Source organism: Conger conger, chromosome 14 (genome assembly GCF_963514075.1).
Source record: "Conger conger chromosome 14, fConCon1.1, whole genome shotgun sequence".
Taxonomy (NCBI): Eukaryota; Metazoa; Chordata; class Actinopteri; order Anguilliformes; family Congridae; genus Conger; species Conger conger.
Genome location: NC_083773.1, coordinates 30,056,132 through 30,076,021, shown reverse-complemented (window position 1 = coordinate 30,076,021; position 19,890 = coordinate 30,056,132). Strand labels below are relative to the sequence as shown.

The window sequence follows — 19,890 nt, the reverse complement described above, 5'->3', positions numbered from 1 at the left end:
GGTTGGAGCATCACAGGCACAAAAGGTGAGAGGTTGAATGTAACATTGCCATAGGTTTATCAGGATTACACTCCTGCAAAGTCTGAACAGCTCTGAACGCAATCCGACAGAGGTAAAAGCAGGCTTACCACCACAATTTGAGGTTTACTTGTTTGCAAGCCAATAATCAGGTTACTAGCAAAACAAGAAAATGTCTGAAGTGGATGGTGTAAGAAATTTTAAAGCAAAACATTACCAAAATAAAAATTGTGATTGTCATGTACTTGTGTATAGTATAGAGAGTAGATGCAGATGTTTTTTCCACAGCAGGTATCTTAGTGGTTCTGGAAGAGGTGTGCAGGGGGCAGTAGAAGCTTTGTGTTGGTATCTTAGTGGCTCTGGAAGAGGTGTGCAGGGGGCAGTGGAAGCTTTGTGTTGGTATCTTAGTGGTTCTGGAAGAGGTGTGACGGGGGCAGTAGAAGCTTTGTGTTGGTATCTTAGTGGTTCTGGAATAGGTGTGAAGGGGCAGTTGAAGCTTTGTGTTGGTATCTTAGTGGTTCTGGAATAGGTGTGCAGGGGGCAGTGGAAGCTTTGTGTTGGTATCTTAGTGGTTCTGGAAGAGGTGTGACGGGGGCAGTAGAAGCTTTGTGTTGGTATCTTAGTGGTGTTGGTGTGAAGGGGGCAGTTGAAGCTTTGTGTTGGTATCTTAGTGGTTCTGGAATAGGTGTGAAGGGGCAGTTGAAGCTTTGTGTTGGTATCTTAGTGGTGTTGGTGTGAAGGGGGCAGTTGAAGCTTTGTGTTGGTATCTTAGTGGTTCTGGAATAGGTGTGAAGGGGCAGTTGAAGCTTTGTGTTGGTATCTTAGTGGTGTTGGTGTGAAGGGGGCAGTTGAAGCTTTGTGTTGGTATCTTAGTGGTTCTGGAATAGGTGTGAAGGGGCAGTTGAAGCTTTGTGTTGGTATCTTAGTGGCTCTGGAAGAGGTGTGAAGGGGCAGTAGAAGCTTTGTGTTGGTTTCTTAGTGGTGTTGGTGTGAAGGGGGCAGTAGAAGCTTTGTGTTGGTATCTTAGTGGCTCTGGAAGAGGTGTGAAGGGGGCAGTAGAAGCTTTGTGTTGGTATCTTAGTGGCTCTGGAAGAGGTGTGAAGGGGGCAGTAGAAGCTTTGTGTTGGTATCTTAGTGGTGTTGGTGTGAAGGGGGCAGTACTCACAAACTGAAGGAAAACGTGTCCGAGGGCATGCTGGGGCTGAGGCTCAGGCTGCAGGCTCGACTCCAGGGCTGCCAGGACCTCTTTATGACTTCCAGGATGGCCTCTATGTTGGAGAACAGGACCTTCAATGATAAGGGGGGTGGGAAGAGGACATGAGGCAGGGCTGTTAGTGAGCAGAGCTGGCTCACTGCGGCCACTGCTCTGGGAGACCTGGTTTTCCCGGCCTCCTGTAGAGCTCACAGCTTCCCAGCAATTCAGAACAAAGATAGTTTGTGCCTTTCCACAACACGACACCATCTCATTAATATGGATGCTACCAACTTGGAAAAAGGTATAAATGCTTAGAAAACTCACTGGTGTTGCTATGAAAAGATGCAGTGTTGGATAAAAACATAAAAAAATGAATGGGTAGCATATAGGGTGTATACTCTACCATACACATAAGAAGTCACTAGCCTGTGCCTACACTTTCCCTGTATAATATGAATATTTGGCAAAAAAACAAAGTGGCTGATAATGTTTTTTGGAATCCAAAACACATCAACTCATTTCCGTAAAACAAGGAGGCAGGCAGCAGTGTCGCAGAGGAGCATGCTAGTACAGGGTCGCAAGCACAAATCCTAGCTTACAAAACACATAGTTCTGATTCTGCATGCTGATTGGGCCATACTAATTCCAGCAATGTGTATATTAGTGACATGGTCTTGACAATTTAGAATGTCAAAATGAGTTTTAATATGAACTACCTTAGCTAGTTAATGTGCTGGCTTGCATGTAAATATATCAATTTGGCTACAACATGCCTTTCTGAAATGAATGAGTTAGCCAGCTGGCTAATGTGGAAAAACAGGAAGTTGTGCACATACTCATTAAGGTTTCAAAAGAAACCAAAGTAGTTATTTATAATACTCCTAATGCCAAAAAAACACTCAATAACCATGCCAATATTCATGATATTCCACAGTTTCCTGTGCCTTACTACTTATAATGAAGTACTGTTTCTGTACAGCCAAAAACATTAGCCCAAATCTCTTCAGTAAATGTTGTGCCAATTAAATTGATTTGTGAGACGTAAAATACAAATTGTGCTGGATCAGAATGTCTGCTAAGCTAATTAATAGTGACACAAAGAAAACACAATCATATCATATTCTCCCAAAAACAATTATATCCCCCTTTCATGCAGTGTAATATAACCCTAGAACAGATGTGGGGAAGATCTGCCCTCAGACTGGGTGGCATGGGGGTGACTATTATCTCTCTCACTGAAGAGCAATATGAGAACTTCAGCATTCAACCCCCCAAAATGTCTGATTTTAAAAACTTAAGCGGCATAGGACACAGTCCACCATGATAGGTTTACTCAATCTAATGTGGCAAAATAAATCAGTGATTATATGCCTATATTCATGTATATATCTCCAAATATATTAAATAACCCCTTTCTGTTGGGGACTAAAAGCATCCACCTTGCCACATTTGCAAATTAAATCACATGTTTGTTGCACAAAATATTGACTTCCATTGCTGGACAGCAAGTCAAGACGAGATTGGACTAGATTGAACCTAGCTGGTATGCACAAGATTATGACTGTGAGATAAGCCTTGCAGCTTGATACATGGTGCTATATATGTAACATGCAATCAAATCCCTGCAATCTTAAGACTAAATCGAGGCAGTGTATACCTTGACATTTTCTGGAGAAAGGCACTGCTGGTCTTCTGCAGTTTGCTGGATTCTGTGCAAAAACGCCTGTGATGGCAAAGAGAGGAAAGAGAGAGAGGTCAGCTGAATATTATGATCATCCCACCACTGGAAGAAAATCACATATGTTTCCTTGTTAACGTGATCAGGCCCAAATGCTGCACGATATCTATCCTGCACAAACTCTCATTGTAGAAGTAGAAGGTGCATAACCTAATTCTCAAAGAGCAAAAAATAAAGAGAGAAATAGATTCCTCTTATTTATTTTGGCAATCTTTCACATTCAGACATGTTTTTTTGGAATAAGATGTCATATCACATCCATTTCACAGCAAAAAATATTTGAAAACATTAATGTTGAGAATTCACTTATGGTAGGGAACAAACTATAGCTAACAACCGCAATGTTCTCAAAGTGCCCTGAACAGCAGTGTCAAAGACTGAAAATTAACAGAAATTAAATGATGTAATCAGGGGAATCACACAGCTCAAATCAATAAAAGCTGTGTGATTCCATGCAAAATCTACCAGAGGTGTGGGAGGTGACCCCTCCAATTCTGCTCAAACTTTGTGTAAATGTTCTTTATATATTCAATAAATATATACAGTTCGGATTATGAACTCCAATTTTCATAATACTGCCCCTTACTACATCAGCACTACTTGGTGTATGACTTCCAAACTTCTAAGACTAGCAGATATTTTGGATAAGAACAGCCTTGATCTGTTTTTACATGCAGATTTCACCATGTTATCTGAAACCATCCAATGCTACATAATAAGTTTGCCAGTATGCACAGAATAGTATCCAACGGTCTAAAATACTTGCCATTTATTGATGAACAGATTGAGAACTACCTTTAATAACTCCCTTATAAGACAATAAAATAGCACAAGCATCAACACTAAAAACAGCAATTGTTGTGTTAAATAGCATGCTGCTGCTATGAGTTAAGAGAGACCAGGAGTGGCAGATCACATTTTCATATCACAGAGTCCATACTGACACTCAATAGATACAGTCCATTTCAGTTAATCAGAGTATTTTAACCTCCTAGGTTTTCTGCAGCTATTTCTAAGTTTATTGAAAAAGTCTAAGTCTTCTAAACAATAAAAAACCTATTATTTTTTGTTTTGGCGGGTAAATTGCACATTCACTTGATAATAGTTCTCTGAATGTCCTGGCAGATGCTTATGCTCATAGTTAGGTGAGCCACCAGCAACAGCTGGTTCTAATCAAGGGGCTGTAGGCACATCACCCAAAGTGATTAGATGACCTCTGACCTATCTTCACTTACGGATCTTGAAATTCCTTGACCTAGCAGTGATGGGGTAAGAAAACCAATGCATATATAAAAAGTCAGGAGAAAGCTGGTATCAGCACAGAGAGAATAGCAATGCTGACAACAATGTCTGTGGACAATAGGAACTGTTAAGGCAAAAGTAAAATGTACAAAAAAAAAATCAAAGAAAAATAAATAAATGAATAAAATGTACATCAGTCCTTGGAAGAATGACCAATGATGCTACCCTGAACAACTAGAAAGATGAAACTGCTTAAGGACATATAGAATGATGGATGAAGGTTGTAAATGTGATGCTGGAAATAGGCTATCAGCCACTACTTAGCCAATAACCTAAAAAAAACAGGGCATAGTTAGAGCATGTTAGTAGCCCATTAAAGATGTGATCCATGAAGTGAAGTCTGCAATACATGTTTAAATCTCTGGTTAGTCAAAAAAACTACACAAGCAAATGTGAACGTGGGTGTCCTGTTCTGTAGCCTATTAAGTCAACATGTAGCCCCTTGTCTTCCACACCATCAGGCTACATGAAGTCGGTTGTTCTTTTCACATACTTAATGGATTAACCTTTTGCTTACATCAAATTAACAATTTGGAAATAACACAAAGTTGAAATCAACTGAGGTGGTATTCTGGCAAGCAAAATGTCGTTTTTGTCACTGCTTTAATGCACGTGTCACAGTTCAAGGTCTGGCAGAGGAAATATAAAGTACTTCCAATCATTACTCTCGCGTTTCACCTCAATTAAAATTCAGTGGTCTTTTTTGCGTCACTGTACCAGGTCATCAAGAGTCTGGATCTCCTGTGCAAAAGCTCACATTTTCATAATACAGGCGTAGATATGGTTACAGTGTTTATTCATCAGTTTCTATTCATGAAGGAAACAGCCCTGCCACTGGTAGTCTCGCTCCTGTGACACCAGAGGCATGACATCAGGAGAGCCTGCGTCATGTGATTTACTTAACTTAATAACAGCAATTACCAGTAAATTACCAGCAGAGAAGCTTTTTTTAAATATACAATGTCATTTCAAAACATAAATAATTAACTGGATGTAAATTATTGAGGGAAAAATGATCGTTTTTTTGCCCACAGCCAGCAGCTGTCCCATAGCCTTTTACATGAGACCTGAAGCTGAGGAGCGCTAAAAGTCCTCTCCGCTGAAAGCTCTCTCTCAGTCTAGACACCACACGAGAGTTCACTCAGAGGTCTTCTGCTGCAAGAAGCTGAGGGAGAACCCTGGACCAACTCTCCTTCTCTCCCCACATAGCGGCAGTGCGTCTGGTATGCAGAATTTTTTCAACAACATTCATAGAATCTGCCGAGTCCTCAACACCTAGTCCATTTCTTGTATAGAGAAATACCATGAAAAATAGATCAAGGGCGAGCTCCCACAGTTCCCCCACACACGCAGAATGTCACTGCTGTTGATGAGTCAGAGCAAAACACCTAATAGTCGCTGCCAGATGTGCTTCACTTCCGTTCTTGGTGCATTTGGTCTCTAAAACTAAAGCAACGGCTCCGTTCAGCATTTTCCCAGGCGCAGTTGCGCTCTGCTTGTGAGGAAAAGAGGAACTACGTACAGACATTCTCCATCTTCGAAAGCCTTTTGGTACCTATTCTATTCTTTACTGCACATGTAAACAGTTTCCTTTCATTGTTCCCTGTTGTGGCTGAGCTGGAGATTTGCGCTGATTCTCTATTTGAATGGCCTGTAATTCAGTCCGGTCCCAGTGCGCCCATCCCTTTAAGCACATTGCCTTGTTTGGCACATTGTGCCTTGTAATAGGAGACAATTAAACTCCTCTTCATTTGTAAGGCAGTATTTGCAGAATATATGAGAGATTATCAAACAACAACAGACTGGTAATATTCATATTATGGAAGGGGGGGGGGCACTTAATGTGATTATTAGAGTTTTTAAATAGCCAGTTGCTTTTGCCATTTTATTAGCTGCCACAGAGGAAACCATATCCATCGAGTCTGTGTCATAAGCCAATTTAATATATCATATCTAATATTGACAGTTTTATAAAGTTCATCTAAGGCTCTTCGCCTTTGAGTAACAGATGTTAGACTGCCCTATTTAAAAAGATTTTGCAAGCTGGCAATCACTGACATGATCAGTATTAAAACTGAAGGGGAATACCCATTTCTTAATTTGCATAAAAATCTCATTAAAATGTTCATATAAAAAAACTAAACAAATGACACGTGTGGCCACACAGCTCCATGATGATGAACATGCAGCCTCTGTGCAGCAGAAGGCCTCGATCATGACCTTCAGGGTCAGTTACTTCTTTGCCAGTTCTTCTGAAACCATTACCCAACTTTCCCCTGGGTTGCATCATCTCCCAATCTGGCAGCCATGTCTCACATTCAAATACAGTCAGTGAGTAAACATATCAAAAACACAATGCTAATTAACATTGGCCAGATTTTCTTTGACTGCCATCCACAGATAAACACAGGAGCAACACCACGATGAGTCATGGGTGATTGGTCTTTCCTCCTGGGTGAAACAGTGTGAGGACCAGCTTATTATAAAGCTGCACCAGACCAAATCCTGTTCTCCACTATCTGGTGCCAAAACAAAGAATATCCGCATTACGAACAAAGGCAGTCACTTATGTTTTCAAATAAGCACTTGGTCCATCCTTTGAGAGAGATTATCGTGTTTATGTATGCCATAAGGACAACGCGTGTGCCAATGCATTCTTATTGTTTAATCCCTATTATAAGCAAACAAGCCTCTGTACACATGGGTCCATTGTTTAGTCAATGATTTCACTGGTAGGAAGGCTATCTCTGAACTTGCTGCTAGTATACTTTTTCCTGTGTTTACCCACATCAAATCACATCACAGTCTTTTTGTTTTGATAATCCGGAGGGAAGTGTCAGGTGATACAAATCAAGGCATTGAAAACTATGTAGGCACTGTTGAGATTGTAAGGATAATGGAGTTATTTTGTCTATGTTGAATGCCTTCAAGGATCTTCAAGTGGTCCACAAACTCCACCCAGAGTTTACTGGAGTTGGCTTTCTCACAAAATGGGAGGAATCACCTCCCACAAGGTGTCCTACAGAAGCTAGAAGTTTATTCAAAATAAAAGTGATTCAAGCGAACCAACACAATAACAAATGTGTCCTACATGAGAGGAATGTCCGGTAATCAGTTAATATGACATAATTGCCAGATGGATTCAAGTCACGGAGATAGATAAAATGAATGTACCGCACTAAAAAACATACAGAACGTCGAATACTGTCCCCTCCCCTGTATTGTGCAATCACTACAGCAGAAATGTTCAAACTGTATGCTTCAAACATAAATGTGTTAAATCTTACCAAATTTGACAGATAATTATAACAATAACGATTATTTAACTTATAAGATCATGGTCAAATAAAAGCCTATTCACACAATAAAGACATACACTAGATATTAGCTACCCTGCACCCACCAGCATGCTGGTTCGCTGATACCACCTCAGAACAACGGCCCGACCAAACAGGGGTGTGGACATGTGAGGCGAACCAGAAAATGGTCAGATGTACACTGTGCGGTTTGTTTGTGAAAAGTCGGTGAGGCGAAGACGACCGGATCCTCAAGTGCGAAACACAGATGGTCCTTCAGCTTCTGAGGGGCTTCTTTAGCATGTTGACAGTAGCTGTCCTTTCACAAGGCCTGCTGTTCTTGACATTCTGCTGTCACATTCTGCAGTCTAACATAATTATTTAGCACGATACTCCCATTAGCCATGAGAGAGGGCTGCTGCAGGAAGCAGATGTAAGAATTTATATGGCTGTTAAGACCTTATTATTAACTGTGTAGTGTTATACTAAGAGCAAGGAGAACAAAAGGAAAAAGTGCTGTTTGGAACCACGATGGGTTATGAGTCAGCTTTTAGAAAGCCCTGTGCATGTGCCTGGAGTAATCAACTTAACAATTTTACTGGTGTTACTTTTCAAGTGCTTTCTATTTTTATTTATTCTAAAAATATAATTTAAGTTCACAGTGCAAACAGAGTAACATGTTTGAGATCCATAAGAAATCACCAAATGGATGTCTTTAAAATACTTAAAATAGAAATGAACAAATGGAAAAACTGTGCCTTGAACAAAAACTTGGACAAAATATAAGTATTTTACTGTTACTAATTCAGAGGTCAGTTTACTTGCATGTGAGAAGGACTACAAGCTTCTTGAGGACATGCAGTAAGCCTGCAGCCTAAAAGTCCTTTCCAGGATGCGGTTTTTATAATCATGTTTTCTAAGGAAATCAAGTATCGCCTCAGCTGAGAAGTGAAAAATTCCATGTGCAGACTTAATAGAAAGGCAGAAATATCCCTCAAAATCCAAGGTGTGGTTTACTTTTATAAATCACATACATCTGTGTCAAGACTTCTTTGACCCAATACCTTTTACACCATGTAAAATGTACAGGTATATATCATTGTATAAACAATTATCCACCCGTTACCTCTGACCCATCTTCTTATCAGGAAAAACATAAAGTCCATAGGTAGAACACTGCAGCAAGCATGACCTTCACAGCGGTGCCTCTGTGCTTTAAAGATTAAAACCCATGCTTCAACAGCAATCAACAAGCTTTCCATAGTTAGACCATGACAAATTAGCGGAGAGCTTGCTTCCTCACTGCCAGGCACTGGGGCTGCTCAGACATGGTTGTCAATAGCTAATTTAATGACTAATGGAGGATGTGAGAAGGTGAACTGAATATCCATGAGCATCCTTCACGTTAGTAGACTCTGAGTGAATTGCACATTGTTAATAATTAAGTAAGTACATTATGAGTCATACAGTAATTCTTCATATACCGATTCAGGTTAACGGGTTGGTCAAAATACTCTGCTGAATGGGTAAGTCATTCATATTACACATTGCATACCATTCCAGGAAGCTAAAATGTTGGTAAGGAAATGAAATGGGGGGCATTACCCATTATGGATGCAATTGCCCTCAGATTAAAGTGGGCAATCTGCCCTTTAACCTCATATCCACTGCTTTATTATTTAAAATACATTCAGCTGAAGTACAGAGCCAAAACAACAAAAGCTGTGTCACAGGCCCCATACTTTTGTATTTAACAGTGCAAAAAATGTATATTGCATGTATGGCTTGCAAATAAAACTAACGTTTCAGAAAGGATGAAATGTTTGACACTGGAGATAGCTTGAATGTTGAGAGAGGGAAGTGGAAGCAAGTTCATACTTTTTAAGGCACATTCAGAACATCACATGATCACAAGTGGTTCAATTTTGGGAACACAAAACTGACAGTTAGTATGTGTGTGTGTGTGTGTGCACATTTGTGAGTGGGTTCAAGAGAGAAAAAAGGAGAGGCTGACTGACAGAGAAAGACAATAGAATGTAGAAGGGAACTTGATAATGGCCGTGGTGAACATTATCGGCTTGGCACTAACACTAACCAGTTCCAACCTGGTGTTTCAGTGTTTTAATTCTGCTAATCAAGCCCCACATCTCAGAAGGAAGGCTCTGTATATCTCAGCACATTTTGGCAGCCAGATTCTGGCTGGGTGCCCAATTGATGAAAGTATTTTAACAAAATGGTTTTACAGCATGCATGGAAGCACACATATATATATATATATATATATATATATATATATATATATATATATATATATATATATATATATATATATATATATATATATATATATACAGTATATCACATATATATATTTGATTTTCTTCTCAGTATGAATTTATTGCATGACTTTAAAAAGATATCACAGCTCCAGATTTGTTGACTGTACAACGATCAGACTTGGCTTGCAGCATCTCAGTAAGCAAAGTAAGCAAACTTTACAAAAAAACGCATGAATAAAGTATTATATAAAGGTATAAAGTACATTTCATTCTTCTCTTTATTTTTGTCTCATCCCCAACTCTCTCTTTCTCTTCCTCATTTTCAGCACACAAAGACAAATGTTGATTACATCTAGGCTAAGATGCCTGATACTGTACATACCATTACATTTTGAGTTACCTCACTCTCACTCTGTTTAAAGCAACATAAAGCTTCCCAGTGTCATCCAGAAATGTCCTGGAGATCAGCATTCAGTTATGTTTGATTTGTGGCTGTATTATGAAGAAGCATCTTAAAAGACAGCAAGAACAGAGACATCAGTTTCTTCCCCCCTTGCCCCACTTGGGAATGCCTATCACAACTATAGGCCCATCTCCCTGCTGAAACATCCTGTCAGTTTAGAAAGGCCTGGCATGAATGGTGTGTGGTCAGCCACCCAGGCATTCAAACGCTCCTGAAGCAGGAGTCAATCCCAGCCCTGGGGAGTTCCAGGGTCTCCAGATTCTCATTTCCACACTAAAATAAGCGCTGGATGTGTAATCCAGCAAAACCTATCCCAGAGTAGGGCTGAGGACCTCCGGCCAAGAGGTTTTGTGTCCGTAACTTTTAATGTACTCAAAAAGTGAAACTCAGTTAGGCAAATTGCAGATGTATTAACTTCAGATTGATGTTTCCCCATGCATTATATTTCAGTCTTACTTCCGTTCAGTTGTTGTCAAATGGGACACCCCGTAAATGGAGCAAAACAACAGAACCAGCAAGCTTCCATTATGAATTGAAAGGCATCCGAAGACGAGCTGCAATGTGCCTTGCCACCCATTGTCATCCTGCCAAATAAACATATTGAGGGCCACATTATGTGACCATGAAGAAGAATAGCTCATTCATGGGTACATTCAGATGCATGGAATAGAGGTAGTGAGGTCAGCAGTGTTGTCACACTGAAAAATAAATATGGTTCATGGCATTCTGGTCAGATTCCAAAGCTTACGGAAGAAAGGGAAACGCAATTCGAAAAATACCACTACCGCACTTCCAAAGAGTTTCTCAGGCTCACTGCAAAAGGAAAACAAACAGACACTTAGTTTGTATTTATGCAGAGTGCTGGGAGTTTGGCTAACTTAAAGAGAGGGCAGTGCTGACCAGAGGGACTTCTCGCATATGTGAGCTGTGAAACTGAATGACCCCCCCCCCCGCAAACTGTCTTTATGGTTGAGTCCAGCCAAGCATGTCAAAGGGCCAGTAACAGTACAATGAGGCTGAATGGTACACGACTATGCTGGTTGGCAGACGCGACTGGGGGTGAGGGGGAACGGGGGGTAAAGTTAGGGACTGGATTCATACCAGTCCTCTCTCATTTGTGGGGTTTTCATTTCCCAGGAGTGCCCCTTTTAATGCAGAGAGCACAAACAATGTCTTCTTTTAGCATCTCCCCTTGTCTACCCATTTCCGCTTTTAATTGCCAGTTCATGGAGATTTGCGTTGCTTGCTTGAGCTGGAACAGACAGCCTCGGGCACTGAATCCTGAGAGCCCCGGCCTACAGCAACACAGGGCTGAAAGGCTGAGAGAAGGAACGTACTCCGTGTCTTCATTTTAAACTCAAGAGCTCCCTGCCCTCCAAGGTGAATCGAGCCAATTGCTCACTTCTACATGGCCCTTCTCACGACACTGAAATCCAAGTGTCTCACCCTCAAACAAAGCCATCCTTTCTAATAAACACTTTACAGAATACATCCATGTTCAATTTTGTTTAAATTCCTGGAATTCTTCATTGTGGTTCTGTAGTGTAGTTCTGCTCCAAGAGTGTGATCCACATACAGTTTACGACTGAACAGATATGCCTAAAGGACAGCTTTAAATGGATTGAAACTCTGAAAATGGTAAACATATTGTCCCCCACCCCCATGCACTGTTGCCACCAGTGATATTACTGAGACACCAGACATGGGTAGTAGCTATGAAGCTAAGCTTTTAATGGATAAACAGTAGACTAACTTGAAGTAGTTGTCTGAAATTGTGAAAACGTAGAAGATCGGAGAACCCGAGAAAGTGAACTTGCAGCATATTTGGAGCTATAATCCAATCACTAAATAACATCTAATCTGTAAGGAGCCTCCCTAGTAGGGGAGATCTGGGTTTGTTGTGACATGGGGTCAATGGTTACATTATGTTTTTGCCCAATCAGAAACAAGCTAGCCTGCTGGAAATCACATTGCACAGCCCCATCCACACCTTTCACCCCAGATTTCAATGGACCGAACAGTTTCAATGGTTTCATGCTCCGTTCACCACACATTTATTTTTTTAACCTTCTTAACAGTTACCTCACAGTTTTTTTCTCAGCTACTGTCATGAATCATTTTAAATCACAACATCTGGGTGAAAGTTGTTGTGTCACGCCAGTATAATAATGGCCAAGTAGGCCAGGTGGATTGTTACACATAAGGGAGGTCGTTGTTACATGTTAAATATCCTCGGCATACAGATGAAATCAACTAAAAACACACGCATTAATTAAAACCATATAGTTCTCCTTCCATGCCTGCTTTCCCAAATTCAGAATTAGTATAAAAACAGGATGGAAATCCTACTTCTTTTCTTCACCTGATATGTCACTAAAAAGAAACAACAAAACAAGCATGCACCCAAGTAGCGATCATTATCACTTTGTAAATGTGCAACTCATTTTATCAGAGACTGCAGATGCTATTCAGACACTGTGTGAATGGCAGCTTTGTTTTGCCATGTGCTTACCGATTCTAAATGTTCATCTAAAGCACTTTGCACTACCCAGCTGGTAATGCAGCAAAAAATTCTGAGACCTCACAAAAAGAAATGTCTAACAGCCTGAATTTAGCTAACGATTTGGCTTTGTTGGTGCCCCTTTGCCAAGCTACTCTGCCAAATCAATGTTACATAGAGGGGCCAGTGTAATAACAGTCTGGGGGTGAACACGGTTCATTCTCCTCCTTTGATTTACAGTAAAATAACTGTCGCACAGTTTGCTTCCTTTGTGAACTAAACCAAAGGGAGAATTCAAGCTGCACACATCTCCATAGGAACGAGGACCTTTGCATCGCAAAGGTGCTGCATAGCCATCAGTGATTTAGCCTTTCGTCAGGACTCTTTATAGAGGACCAGACCTGAGTCATCTGGGCAGCAGCATTCTGTATGAGGTGGCCGAGTCTGATGGGACATGGAGGAATGAGCTGCAGTAGACCAGTTAGGACAGCACACGGACCTGAGTAATGAGCTGCAGTAGACCAGTTAGGACAGCACACTGGCCTGAGTAATGAGCTGCAGTAGACCAGTTAGGACAGCACACTGGCCTGAGTAATGAGCTGCAGTAGACCAGTTAGGACAGCACATGGACCTGAGTAATGAGCTGCAGTAGACCAGTTAGGACAGCACACTGGCCTGAGTAATGAGCTGCAGTAGACCAGTTAGGACAGCACACTGGCCTGAGTAATGAGCTGCAGTAGACCAGTTAGGACAGCACACTGGCCTGAGTAATGAGCTGGTTAGCAAGTGCATGTATAAGGAATTGTGTACATTCATGAGCCATATCATCAAAATAGCAGTAGTAGGAGAAGCCATGAGAGATTATTACAAAGCCAAGCGACTCTGAGTTCTAGGAAAACTGGAGAGGACCAAAATCAGATCGCTGAGGCACATGGTTTCGCAATTATAAAATGTAATGGTATATGCCAGTACTGTACTGATCACAACAAAACATTAAAAATAAATTTCCAAAATACAAAAATATAAACAAAGGTAACTGGTCTCCGATTTTGCCTAGGACACTCTTTGGACGCAAAGATAATTCAAATCATGTCATTTGACCATTATGACAAACATGATCATCCTATATTTTATATCACTTTCAATACAAAAGATATGAATCGTATTTGAGGTAGGATTCCAATCCAATTTAAATGTACACAAAAATCCAGTTCCTTTCCAGCCACTGAGAGAGAATATCTACCAAGAGCAGGTCCCAGCCTTTGGACCTCATGCATATTTGGATTAGTCTGATAATCTCGGCAAACGTCTGCTGAATGTTCATTCTGCAACAATGGCATCTATCTCCAGGAAACAAGGGGAATGGTGTTTTCTCAGTTTGGATCTCACTGGGAGACAGACAAAGGGCTCATTCCCGAAGTTGTTCCCTGATTATTTAGCCCATGTCTGCCAAGTCTCTACCCAAGGCATGGTTGGCATGGTAAAATAAACCTCCCACCCAACGCAAAAGCAGTTGTGCAATAGTGCAAAAGTGCATATGTGGGGCTCCAAAATTGATACATTTCTTCCAGAGAGAAGATCACCACCCACAGAGAAGCATAAAAAACACTGAAGAAGTACTGATATCAGGCATCAACCCAATCCTTTTGGAAATGCCCTGAATTATTTTTAGTTTTTAGCATTTTGTTTATAAGGTAAACATGAGAAATGCAATGTATCGTATGAGAAACTAAAGTCAAGGAAAGGTAAAATAAATTAATAAATAAACTAAAAATATGTTTCTCAGAAAAAATAAATATAAATAATGCCTCCAAGTAAAGTCAAACTGGTTGTCAGGTTGGTGTTTAAGTATATTGCCAAAAATGCACTTGTGTCTGTATGTGATGTTTCCAGGGTATTCTAAATCATGTTTTGTCTGTCTTCCCTTGTAATACGTGCCATGCATGACGTACATCTAACACAACAAAGACAGAGGAGCTTAACTGTTTCTGGAGTGACATCAGAGGTATCTGGTGACTTCCATCCACCACATGTTGCACAAATAAACAGTGCAGTGATTAGAGCTGAAGCAGCTTACCACTGCAGACAAAGCAGACTAAAATACTTAGGCTCCAAATCCTAAAAAAGACGTTAAAAACACCCTCAAAATTCTCAATTAATCCAATTAAAACACAGTTATGTCTGTCGGTGGCCATATTTTAGGGGGATTTTGTTTTTCAACACAACGTCACCATGTTTTAGTCAGTTTCAAACTGTCAAAGCTGACCATTGTCAAATGAACACCTTGAATTTTATGGAAATTTGACAGGAATATAAAACAGCAAAGACATTGCCACAGTACAGCACCGGTCAAAACAGTCACAGATTCAGTTTTTCAAAAGTTAGCACTGAAATTCAATGTTTTCCCAATAGTTTTATGCAAAACATTACATAGGAAAAAGAGCCATTCTGATGTATGAAGAACCTACATTATTACATTATATTGTTCTCAAGATAACATGTTTATATTCATATACATAACAACCTGAAAGACGCACCTGCTGCAAAGCCCTACCAGTTCATTAACTGCTATACTGATGTGAATCACTGCGCAAAATGAGCTGATTCAGAAACCTCTAGTTCAATAAAGGCACTTCTAACTTTCAGAGAACAGAAACTAGGAAAGAGCAGTGTGGCTAACTCAGGATGGTGACGTTTGCGGTCAGACTCAGTGCCACGGAATTACACCAATGAGAGTCACCTGGGAACTCATAGGAAACGCAGCCGAACAGAGGTGCCATCCTGTTTGTGCAACCCCGTCCTTCTCTGCAGCTGTGCGGCAGGAATCCACACCAGCTGCCTCCTCGGGAAAGCAGGATTTCCCTGGCAGCAAGGGGAAATGGAAAAATAACCACTGACAACACCAGATCTCACTCGCTGAGAAATTACTGCTTTCCACTGGATGAATTGGCTGTAACTCATCCCATTTGCAATCGCAAAACACTCGCCCTCTATGCAGTGTTATTTTTTCCTGTCATTTCTCCCTGATTTGGAATTGCAACAACTTGAGTGCTTCCAACATCTCGTTACCGCCACTCGATCCCACACAAAAAGCACTGCAGGTGAAGTATGTCTGATGCATTGCAAGCAAGTGACTGTTTTACTCACTGCAGGCAACATACAGTATAAACTAAATAACACATTGCATATACTTTCAAGATATGTACCATATATGCTGTGATTTTGATTATATGGTACACCCGACTCAGCTTTAATGAGAAACCCACTAAAAACCAACTATTTTTTAAGAAACAGCCCATATTTTTGTGCCAAAGCACACCAACTCAAAACAGTGACTGATCCATATGCGACCCTTTCTTCAGCCCTGTAAGTTCTTGATCACATTATTCTCTCATTATGGAAATGTGTTAACAGACAAGCCCATGACCCTCAATTTTAACCTCTTATTGATCTCAGTGTAGCATGCCGTTCCACATTATGAGCAAAATGTATCAACATTAAAATTCCCTATCCTTCAATCAATTTCACCAATATAATTTATTTGCAATTTTCCCAAGGTGTCCGTCCAAAGTCAGCTCTCCTGACTGAAGCAGCTCGTTTCCCATCTGATGTGAGTCGAAGGCAGACACTGCCGACACAATCATTCAGAACAGCATCAGCTTTTGCACATAATCACAAAGTCATTGTCAATAAGAGAAGAGTAGTACACTACATGTTTTTTTAACACAAAGAAAAAAAAGTAATTCTCCTGATAAAAATAGGTTGGAATGCCCCAAAATTAACAGCATACAAGTCTGGTTTTCATGCTCACTTCTTGAAAGAGGGTTAATTCCACACATCAGTTTTCAGGGACAGGTGGTAGTGATGGGGTTTCATCTGGGAAAATAAAGTAAAATCCAGATTTTTCCAATTTGTGCCCCAGTTTGGTGCCCCATGTTTCCAATTGGGAATTGGACCTGAGAATTACATGGTTCTATCAGCCATTTCTACAATTCTGAGATATTGAGCTTTAAAATCCATGGCAGTTTGTTAAACAGACTCTTTATACTAAAAGTATGTGGGACTCAAAGCAGTCCACTATGATAATTTAGATTTTTACATGTATAGCCATTGCTGTATATGAAATTAGTGTAAAATAATGACCAGTGATGAATAAGATTTAGGCAGTCTGAAGGCTACAGGCTGTAATCTAACAGCAAATGGAGCTGAGAAATCAATAAATGTCGAAAACAGAGTGATCCATCAACTCCCACACTATTTACTTGCTGAGTGAGCAGACGTGACTCCCAAGAGAAGAGAAGAGGGAGAAACTCAAATGACAGACTTGAAAAAGACGTTATGCTTAACAAGGATTGATTTGATTCCCTCAGCACACCCCACCCCACCACCTCATCTCCTTGCTAAATCTACACCTTCTACACCACTTTCAAATTCAGAAGTGGAATTCATTCATTCATTCATTATCCAAACCCGCTAAATTGCCCTATGGGCAATTTAGACTCTCCAATCTGCCTAACCTGCATGTCTTTGGACTGTGGGAGTACCCGGAGGAAACCCACACAAGCACGGGGAGGCGGCAGTGCTTCCCACTGCACCATCCATGCCCAGAAGTTTAATATTCATTGAAATTTAGTTTCTATAATCAAATTTTGTGAATGTGAATGCAATTTTATTCAAATGGCATTGATACATTTCGGAATGGATCATTTAAAATGTAGGCAGATTGACAGTAAATACACAAAGTCATCTCCGTTTCAATGCACCACAAAACAATTTATACTCGCAAAGATGTCAAAATGTTTACTTGAAATCCCTCAGTACCACTGAGAGCTCTCTGTTTAATAGAAGATAGAGAAGCAAAGGTTCCACCACCAGGACAGGACAGCTGTACGCTGCTGTTTGGGTTCCCCCCCTCCCTCACCCGATTTTCCAGCAAATGGAGTATTATGTTAACCGTAAGGAGGACGAGAAGCACCTCCCTCCAGGGAGCTCCCTGACAGGCAGCCAGACTCAGCACGCCTTCTTCAATCTCCCCAGGCCATGGTTCCTCCTGAGCCAGGCCCAGCAACCCAGGCTTATTCAATATGCATTGCATGCCTAAATTCCATATGCATTCCAAAGTTGTGAGGCACAGGGTGACAGTGCAGCAAGGTGAAGAAACTAGACGTCCAACTCCAAAGTTGTAGGTACGCTCCCAGGAGGTGTACTGCAATTGTACCCTTGAGAAGGGGCAGTTCACTTAAATCGCTTCAGTAACTATCCAGCTGTATATGTGCACTAAAAAAGATTAACATGATCACTGGATAAAATGATCTGCTGAATGCCTTACTGTAAATGTAAATGGTGAGAGAGAGAGAGAGAGAGAGAGAGAGAGAGAGAGAGAGAGAGAGAGAGAGAGAGAGAGAGAGAGAGAGAGAGAGAGAGAGAGAGACTCCACCTGTCATAGTCAGACAATGGCCATTATCAAGGAAAGCCAATAACGTAAAACCAACACAGAAAACAGGTACATGAGTAATTAATGTCATGCTATCATTTCTGCTGCGCTCAACCCTTTCCGGAAAGAAAGTACTTAGTGATTCCTAGAAACTGTAGTGTGACCAACACAATTCCGCAGGGTTGCAGTCGCCTATTCAACATCATTGACCACGCAGTTGCGAATAGCATGATATTATGAAATCACTTCGTGAGACGAATCGGTGATAATGACGGTCACCACTAGTGCAATATCACCCGCGCATGCACTCAGTCATTCAAATGCATGAAGAAACCCGTAAATGCATGCTCACTGCGGTACAACTTAGGCAAGCTGCTTGCTCTCATACATGGCTGAAGCACCGGTACTGTAGCCTAAATGAGACGGTGGGTAGATTGTAACCAGGCTAGCCCATCAACTGCAGATTAGTGATTCCGAACAGCTGGACTGAATGAATGCTTTGAAGGTACTTTGGTTTGAAGAATCGCGGTTATAGAAAGTAGACGTCGACCAAACGGACAAGTCTCATAGCAGAACTCACTAACCTTTCATGCAAACTATTAGGCAATTCCTTGAAATCTTTATTGAAAAGTGTTGAAATGTGTGTTGAAGGGCGTGCTTCAAATTGCCACAGTAACTCCAATTTTAAGAGAAATATGGAAATATACCTGCAAATAGTTGTAAAGTTAAGTACTTTACATTTAAGTGTAATAGGCTAATGAGAATTTAAATGTGTGTGGTAACCAGCCGGCTACTGTTAATAACACTGTTTTGTAGAATACTTATGTATCTTTACTAAAGTTACATTCATACCCACAAATTAATGATTTAAAAAAGAAAACTTACCGACTGCAGGAAAATCAAAGTCTTCACGTAATCCCTCTCGGTATTCAAAATCTCATTTAAAACGCAAAGTCTTAAGCGGAGCTGGCGGTCCGAATCTTTGATAGTCTGGACACCATTGCCTGGGTGGCCTTCCTCCTCCATCTTCGCGGTTTTGATATCCATTACTTATTGTATGTTGTGAAATACCTCGGACACAGTAGTTTCCTCCAAAAGATCCAGAAAAAAACGGATTAATCAATCCCGTTAAGCCACATATTCAAATACAGGACCAAAGATGCGCACCGTGGACACTCCAGATGATGTTGTAGAAAATAAAGGAAACTGTAAATAGATCAGTTCTTTGTTATCTTTCCTTTTAAAATAAGGAGACATAAAGACCAATCTCTGCGAAGCAAGTGCAGCCCGGTCCTACGATTTCGCTGTTTAGTCCTTCAACGAGATCGCAACTAACTAAAACAACTAAAAAAAGGTAAATTACAGTTAAAATGTAAAATAGGTCTGGGTCAAGAAAAGTAAATTAAACTACGTAACAGGTAACAAAACCAGTTCAACAGACATAGTAAGTACTGCAAGGTATTCAAGAGGGAAGAGTTAGCCTGCTCCCTTCCAGGTCTGCAAGAAGGAAGATCAGTAGGCTACAACTCCCTTCAAACTTGCCTCTTCTTTCTATGTAAAGAGTAAAGCCAACGCTCCACCACGTACAACACAGCGAAAAGGAGTCAGTGTTTAGGGATCATCTATAACTACACGTCTATCAATTCGAGACTCGTTCCGAGTGAA

General features: G+C 40.7%; 1 protein-coding gene across 1 annotated transcript in view; it reads right to left on the bottom strand.

The window, feature by feature from the left end:
• Positions 1 to 19,251, bottom strand: part of LOC133109434 (phosphatidylinositol 3,4,5-trisphosphate-dependent Rac exchanger 1 protein-like) — a 77,351-nt gene extending 58,100 nt beyond the window's left edge. Inside the window, exons 1-2 of the mRNA XM_061218757.1 lie at positions 19,111 to 19,251; positions 2,871 to 2,936 (exon numbers count right to left, since the gene is read on the bottom strand). Of these exons, the coding sequence (XP_061074741.1) occupies positions 2,871 to 2,936; positions 19,111 to 19,251 (207 nt within the window). The remainder of the gene's footprint in view (positions 1 to 2,870; positions 2,937 to 19,110) is intronic.
• Between the last annotated feature and the right edge of the window lie 639 nt (positions 19,252 to 19,890).